This window comes from Nylanderia fulva, unplaced genomic scaffold (genome assembly GCF_048542155.1).
Source record: "Nylanderia fulva isolate GAGA-0341 unplaced genomic scaffold, ASM4854215v1 Scaffold165, whole genome shotgun sequence".
Lineage (NCBI taxonomy): Eukaryota > Metazoa > Arthropoda > Insecta > Hymenoptera > Formicidae > Nylanderia > Nylanderia fulva.
In genome coordinates this window covers 132,388-140,986 of record NW_028189890.1, presented here as the reverse complement: position 1 = coordinate 140,986, position 8,599 = coordinate 132,388, and the positions used below count along the sequence as shown (strand labels likewise).

General features: G+C 42.2%; 1 protein-coding gene across 1 annotated transcript; it reads left to right on the top strand.

The window, feature by feature from the left end:
* The first annotated feature begins 4,484 nt into the window (after positions 1-4,484).
* On the top strand, positions 4,485-8,388 carry LOC146723840 (uncharacterized). Its single transcript, XM_085480995.1, has 5 exons — positions 4,485-4,588; positions 5,255-5,309; positions 5,892-6,108; positions 7,284-8,069; positions 8,126-8,388. The coding sequence occupies exons 1-5, from the start codon at positions 4,485-4,487 to the stop codon at positions 8,386-8,388; spliced, it is 1,425 nt and encodes a 474-aa protein (XP_085337121.1).
* Positions 8,389-8,599: the final 211 nt, after the last annotated feature.

Here is an 8,599-nt window from a genome sequence, read left to right as displayed (position 1 = left end):
TGTCCGCCAGTTGATTTTGGCTTGGAATATACTTTACATCAATTTCATGTTCAGCAAATTTCTCTCGAATGAAGTGATAGCGCACGTCGATGTACTTTGTGCGACTAGGAAACTCGGGATTTTTAATAAGCTTTATTGCGCTTTGGTTGTCTATCATAATTGCGATCGCATCTACACATCGACGCCCGGTATCAGACAGATGTTTTCTTAATCAAATCGCTTCTTTCGTGGCTATGCTTGCGGCGATATATTTAGCTTCGGTTGTACTGAGGCTCACGGTTGCCTGTCGCTTTGAGTTCCACGTAACTGGGCCGTTCGCAATTTTAAAAATATATCCGCTAGTTGAGCGACGTGTATCAATATCCGCAGCGTAGTCGGAATCACAAAAACCAGTTAATTGAAGGTCAAACTTATTACCACTATAGATTATTCCAAAATCTGGAGTGTCCAGCAGATATTTAAAAATCCGTTTCACTGCGCTCCAATGGGATTCGTTATAATTATTTAAGCACCGACTAACGACTCCGACCGCGTAGGAAATATCAGGCCTCGAGACAGATGCTAAGAACAATAGAGCACCCACAGCCTCGCGATATGGTTTATTTTGACATTTCGCGTCTTCGACATCAGCTGATCGCAGATTCACGTGAGGATCAGCGGGAATTGACACGGGATTTGCGTCGGACATTTTGAAACGGAGCAGCAAACGATCAATATAATGTTTCTGGTGAACAAAAATGACGTTGTTTGGGCGGTCGCGTTCGATCTCCATTCCGACGAACATGTTTTCACTGCCCTCAGTCATCTCGAACGCGGTTTTTAGGGCTTCTAGAATTTTGTTTAAAATGTTTCGTAATAAGGTTAGTATAAGCCCATCGTCCACGTAAAGCGCAAGATACACTTTCTCTTTTTCAAATTCACCAATGTATATACAATGGTCGGCGTTGCTTTGTTTGAAATTGAACTGTTGCAGAAAATCGTGGAATTGTTCATTCCAGCATTTCGCTGCCTGCTTGAGACCATATAAGGCCTTGTTTAATTTACAGACCATATCTTTGTCGCTTGTTTCGATTCCTTCCGGTAGTCGCATATAAATTTCCTCGCTTAAAACTCCATTTATAAAGACAGTTTTAATATCAAATTGACCTATTTCTAAATTTTCGCATGCGGCGATTGCTAAGAGTACACGAATCGAGTCGTAGCGGACCACGGGGGAGAAGGTTTCGGTATAATCTAATCCGGCCTTTTGCGAAAAACCTTTCGCGCAAAAGCGGGCTTTAAAGCGGATATTGTTTTCTGCGGGGTTTTCTTTATTTTAAAGACCCATTTACATCCGATTGTGTTATGATTTTTGGGCAAAGGGACCAAGGTCCACGTGTCATTCTTTTCATGAGCTTCGAGCTCATCCGCAATTGCCGATTTCCACTGATCCGCGTTTTCCTCTGTGGTCGCCTCGATAAATGTCGTTGATTCATTAAAAATCGCGACGCTCGCCTCGAAACGTTCTGGTGCTTTTACTGACCGACGGTCTCTAAGATTATACGTGTTAGCGCGATCAGTTTGTCTCGGTTCTTCCGTTTCGTCTGTTGGCTCTGAAGGATCGTTTTGTACATTTTCGACAGATGCGGAAACATTTTCAATTGGATTACCGATTCAAATGGACGTTTTCTCGGATCAGGTGTCTAACTTATCATCGGAAATTTCGTTAATTATGACATCTTTTGCCACTATAATTTTATTTGCCGATATATCGAAGAGCCGATAGTTAGCAGATTCGCCTTGATAGCTTACTAGAATTACTAGAATTAACTTTCGCGATTTGGAATCCTATTTCTTCCGGTGCTCTTTAGGCACGTGCGCGAACGCGTCACTATCGAATTTTCGTACGTGTGACAACTCAGGCTTTTTATTATGCCATAGTTCGAACGGGGTAATGTCTCGTGATTGCGTCGAAATGCAACGATTCAATACATACACGGCTGTGTTTACAGACTCGGCCCAAAGACGCGTCGATAGGTTTTTAGCGAGCAACATGGTGCGGGCGCACTCTACAATCGTTTTCATCTCCCTCTGCGCGCGACCGTTTTGTTCGTGAGTATATGGTATTGATGTCTCGAGGGTAATTCCATAAAGGCCGAAATAGCTACACATTTCTTTGTTGCAAAATTCAGTGCCGTTATCAGTTCTGACGGTCTTAATTCCGCGTCCTGTCACGTCCGGCCGTATAAATTTTTTCGTTTACTCCAAGTTCCTTAAACGCTATTAAAAAAGCGCGCCAAAGCCGGCCATGACGCTTAACTCCACCTAAAAACTAAGCGTGGCGCTTCGTAGCGCCTAAGGATCTCCCACCACGGTGAGAGCCCTTACTCCGGAGAGTGGGAACTCCCCCTCTCCAGGCCGCCGCAGGCCCGAGCCGCCGAAACGAAGGACCTCAGTGCAGTCCCGAATTTCGGCAGTTCTCTGCGCGACACCGAACAGTACAGTCGCACTTCTAAATTCTAACTCTAAGTCCAAATTCTAAATCCTAACTCTAATTCAAAAATTCTAACTCTAAGTATAATATCCTAACTCTAAAATCTAAATTCTAAGTCTAAGTCTAAATTCTAATTCTAAGTTCTAGTTTCGAATTCTGTACTACTATACGAATAAACCAGTGTATTCATGTGTGAAAACCAGTGTTTAGTACTCTTCAAAACTTCCACTCCCGTGATAAAACACGACAGCGCTTAAATCTGTCATACGGCGTTTGAATTCAGAACAATTCAAAACTGTGTCTGGAGCGGACCACCGCTCATCACAGTTAGAATTAACATTCTCAGCAATTGCCAAAATAAGGAACTGATAGTGAGGTCCGCCGCATATCAACCCTCCTTATTTGAGTAATTATTCAGAGGATGCATCAAATTCAATATGCCTAAGACCCGTCGCGCAGGAAGAAAGAATCAATTACGAAAACTAAACCGACTTTATCGCGAATCAGCGACCGAGGAATATTCTCAATTCCTCGAAGTGGAATATCAGGCCGATCCTGAATACGAGAACATTTTCAACATTAAAAATAATAACAACGACGAACTCCTACCGTGGAGGTGCATACCAATAACTTTCCGACCACGACGCCTGCCGCCGCCCAACATCCCAGTGAACGACCCTCGCCGCACGCACTACCTCCAAGTACGAGCCGACACGATCAAGAAAGTGCTACTAAAGGTAAGTGAAATTCACGTTAACCTAAGGAATCGCGCGTGTTAGCAAATTCAGAGACGCTTCTACCACGTGGAAGAGAACATTCTAGAAAAATCTCCGACGCATTTTCCTCTTTTCCATCGTCACTGCGGAAGCTATAAAAAAAGGTCGGGCTATAAAACTAGGGTCGACCACCACATGCGGTGCCACCCTCGGAATTCGAACACGGAAAAACGCAAATAGTTCAATCTCTTAAAAATCTTTGTGTCTCAACAAACAACTTCGTAAATCCGTACAACAAAGTAGTCATTTAAACAATAATCAATTGAGAACACTTTCGATTTACCGACATACGTTCTTATACCGACATTACCAACAATATACCGACATTACCGACAATATACCGACATACGTTCTTTTACCGACGTTATCGACAATATACCGACATACGTTCTTTTACCAACATTACCGACGATATACCGACATACGTTCTTTTACCGACGTTACCGACAATATACCAACATACGTTCTTATACCGACATTACCAACAATATACCGACGTACGTTCTTTTACCAATTGGTTATCGACACCTTACTGGCACCTTACCAGTGTTTTACTGAGCAATTACCGACGGTTTTACCGACGACTACTGACTTCTCGATTGCTGCCGGGTTCACCAAAGATCTACGAGCTAATGACGCATTATCAATTCGATTACGCAACAAGCACAAATGTGCCCACTCACCCTTAGAGGTATAACCCCTCCTCCAGAAGTTAATCTCTTTGTACCGTTTGAACCCTTATTCTATTGCCAAGTTGGTGTCGGGTACATCCATTTTGAGACTAAGGCAGCTCTCTGCATTTCATGCTACTCCACCTTACCTAGAGTCTCGAAACTACTTTGGACAAGGATTTGGAAGCATACTTTAATCATAGGCGGAACACCCATTGGAATAAATTGCGGGGTCTGCAACTTCCGACTTACCCTCACGCGAATTGGTGATTTGTGCGAGCTTTGCCAGTCTACGTACGAAGATTACTTACGCAACCCCAACGACGTTTCGCATAGAGCAATCGACGAAGCTATCTTTATTACAGTAGAGTCACAGGTAGGTCCCATGCAATAATCCGATCACCTCAGTTCCAGCGCGAATAACCTCAGATCGCGGGTATCCCCGGGGAGAATCGCATAGATTCGCGTACCCGTAATAGCGATCGTGTCTCGTGGAAAAAGCCGAGCTCTGCATTCAAATTTTCGCAGCCGCGACCCCACGAGACGTAACACATTCTCTGTGTCATGGGAAACAGGGATCGGTTCGCGACCATTACTGTCATCCAGAGGCACGAGACGATGTGGTACAGGGATGTGCCGCATCACCATTGCATCGACTACCTGGAAAGGTTGTTTACAATATTCCTGGGCAATATGTGTCTAGTATGCCAATGATGTAAGTATATATATATTAAAATACCAAAATAAAATATAATAAAAAAATATTAAATTATTATATTTCTGTGTGCAGGTGCGGACAACAATGATTGATGCGGCCCTCTCTATCGGGCCCGTTGAATCCAGGCGTGGATCCCGAGCCACCGAATCTCTCTCGCTGCTACCTCGAGCCACTGGCTCTTTCTCGCCGCTGAATCCAGGCGTGGATCTCGAACCGCCGTAACTTTCTCGCCTCCGACGGCCTTTTTTTTATATATTTTTATATATCTTGTATAATTTTATATATTGTTTATATGTTTATTTTATATAATTTTTATTTCATATATCTTTTTATATATTTGTATTGTTTGGGAAAGATTAAATTTCCGTGATTTCCGCGCGCCTTTGGTATACGCTACTGAGCTCTGTGTAGTTGTGTACACCGATAGATTGTTATCGCGTACGCTCGGGCAAAGCGCCGAATTCTGAGCGAGTTTCCGCGTTTTTCGGGAAGAGCGATGTAGCACGGAGAGACAGTCTTGTACGACGAACCGACCGGTAAACACGTTCACGAATTCCAAATCTCTGGAGAACACTCATATTCCAAAGACAAATAAATATTGCTTGTTCTTAATTAGAATAAGGAAAGACAAGTCCCCGCTATTCATCCTTGCATATCGACGCAGTCCACAAGTGAGAACTAGGGGAAAATTCAAAAAAAAAATTCAAAAACATGGTCCTTTGAGCCGGATCTGTGTCGAGAAATTAACGGATGGATTCAAACAAGATACACGTGCAATCAGTGCAACTACTCCAAGTGAGCAATTCAAAAATTGCGCAGCTTTATTCTACTCAGTGGCAGCTCCATTCTACGCATCTTACGAGGGTCGAATTTCAAGGCCGTTGCGCAGTTTCCGAAAGAAAAGTCCAATACAAGACGATTCAATTCGCCGCTAATTGGCGCATCAAGAAATTTCCGTACGAGAAGAAAGTATTTCGACTCACCGTATATACATTCTACATTCCAACACCGTGTTTACCTTTCAAGGTCGAGCTCTGCAAGACAATAGATCGAAATGGAAAAGGCTATATTTGCGTTCGATACGAATTTACGTTATTTAACGAACTCCATAACGAATCCATAAGGTTGGAGGAAAGGCATTCAATTTCCATAAGGTTGGAGTTGATAACCAAACTTATGCCATCACTAAAGGACGATTTCAACTTTTGCAAAATTACTGGAATAAATGCCAGGAGAATGCCGCTATCATTTAGGCAGAAGCGACCGACGCAGACGCGGAACAGCTTCCTTTCTTCAAGAACAAGCTGCTAGACAAGGCGGAGGTCTTGTACATGCAAGCCTACAACTTCTTTCAAGAAAAAATCGAGGCATTCAACGTTGCTTCAACTTCCATTCCTGTACCAACGACGCCCACAACGACGCCCACCAACGAGATCCAATTACCGAAAATCAACTTGCCTTCTTTCTCCGGTAATGTAATCGAGTGGCTAACCTTTCGCGATTTGTTTCTTGCTCTCGTTAAAAATTGCAGCTCCATATCGCAAGTCGAGAAATTGCAATATTTGTTATCCGCGATTACTGGCGACGCTGCTAAGTTGATTTCCCATTTTTCTCTAACCGATAGTAATTTCGATGTTGCATGGAAGGACCTTACGAATCGTTACGAAAATCAACGCGTTATTCTTGACGCATATTTCAACCGTTTATTTTCCATTCCTACGGTTTCTGCTAACGATCTGTTCGGGTTAAAACAATTATGCTCCAATTCATCGGAATCGATAAATGCTCTGCGTGCCTTGAAATGTTCTGTAGATGAATGGAATATGATTTTAGTCTACATTCTTGTACAAAAACTAGACAAATTGTCGAGAAAAGATTGGGAAGTCAGCTTAGGTTCAGAGAGGAGATATCCTACGATGGAAAAACTATACGCGTTTCTAGATACACAAATTTGTTCGCTTGAGGCTGTATCCAAGGACGGGGATAACTCAAAGTCCGCAAACGTAAACTCATCCGAAAAGAGTTCCGGTGCTCGCTCAATTCCAAATACGGTACGAAAAAATAATATAGTTTGTTCTCACCATACAAACACTACAAGTACGTGCGCTCTTTGTTCCGAAACACATCGTTTAATGCATTGCGAAAAATTTCAAGCATTAAGCATTTCGCATCGACTAGAGTTTGTTTAGAAAAATAATATATGCAAAAATTGTTTGACCAAAGGTCATTACGTTTCTAATTGCCGTAGTTCCTTTACTTGCTTAAAATGTAAAAGACAGCATTATACTTTATTACACGAGGATTCAAGGTCAAGTTTAACTACAACAAAAGACTCTGGAAAATGCGATGACGCGTCCAACGTACATTTACACGTGAACGCGGGAGTTAAACCCGTGCTCCTGGCTACCGCACGCGTTTGTATAGGATCCGAAAACGGTCGATATGTTTACACGCGAGCACTTATCGATCAAAATTCCGATGCCACCTTTGTTTTGTCACGAGTCGCTCAAATGTTGAGAGCTCGCTTAATTTCAACACGCGTGAAGTATCTGGCATCGGTGACACTACATCTAATTACGTTCAACATGCCGTTTCTATTTCTATAAGCGTGACTAATGAAAATGATACGATTCTTTATACCAAAGCATTGGTCGTTCCAAAAATTACAGCGTACATTCCACCTTATTTTCAATTACAAGAGATTCCGTTTCTTTCCAAATTGAATCTAGCCGATCCAAATCCAAGCTCAAATGATGCAATCGAAGTACTTCTCGGTGCTGAATTATACGGTTCAATTTTGATGGGTGATTTAATGAAAGCTTCTAACAATGCTACACTTGCACAAGAAATTATATTCGGGTGGATCATTTCAGGCCCTATTTCAAAACAAAAGGATAGTCAAAGAATTCACGTTCACCAAGCAACTTCTGGCAATCTCGATTTCGAACTCCGACGTTTTTGGGAGCTGGAAGAAATTCCAACGACACATGTTCTCTCCGAGGAAAATCTTTGTTGCAATTTACATTTTCAAGAGAGACATATGCGCGATTCTTCAGGGCGCTATGTTGTCCGTTTACCATTCAAGTCTGGTCCTTCGATAAGAATCGGCGAGTCAAAATCAGTAGCTACGCGTTCCCTTGCGCAACTAGAGCGATGTTTAGCCAATTCTCGTGAAGTTTCAAGGCAATACGTCGACTTTCTTAACGAGTATGAAGAGCTCGGACATATACAAAAAATCGAAAACGTGCAAAACTTCTTCCAACCGACGTTTCTACCTCATCATATAGTTATTCGCGAGGACAATACTACAACCAAACTTCGTGTAGTGTTTAATGCCTCGGCAAATACCTCGAATAACACTTCTTTAAATGATCATTTTATGATTGGTCCAAAGTTACAAGCCGATCTTACGGCGATTATTCTTCAATGGCGTTTATACAAATACGTTTTTTCAGCTGATATTCAGCAAATGTTTCGACAAATACAGGTTCATTCAGACGATCGCCAATATCAATTGATATTGTGGCGTACGAATCCGCGAACAAACCAGCCCATACTTATTCATTAAATACCGTTACTTATGGTACTGTCTGCGCACCTTATCTCGCCCAACGCGTGCTCAACCAACTTTCAATCGACGAGAATTTGCGTTTTCCACTAGCTCAAGCAATTTTGCAAAATGAAATATACGTTGCTGATGTCTTATCCGGCGGCGATGATAAACCGTCCACGATTGAAAAACGCGACTAATTAATCTCCTGTTTACGAAGCGCAGGCATTCATCTCAGAAAATGGGCCAGCAACGATTTTGAAATTCTACATGATATAAATCCTGCGAATCACGGTCTAGCAAGTTCCAAACCTTTCCAAGAAGGTGAACAATTAAAAATACTTGGTATTCAATGGACACCTTGCGATGATAACTTCTCCTTTGAAATAAAATTCCGTCCACCATCTACCG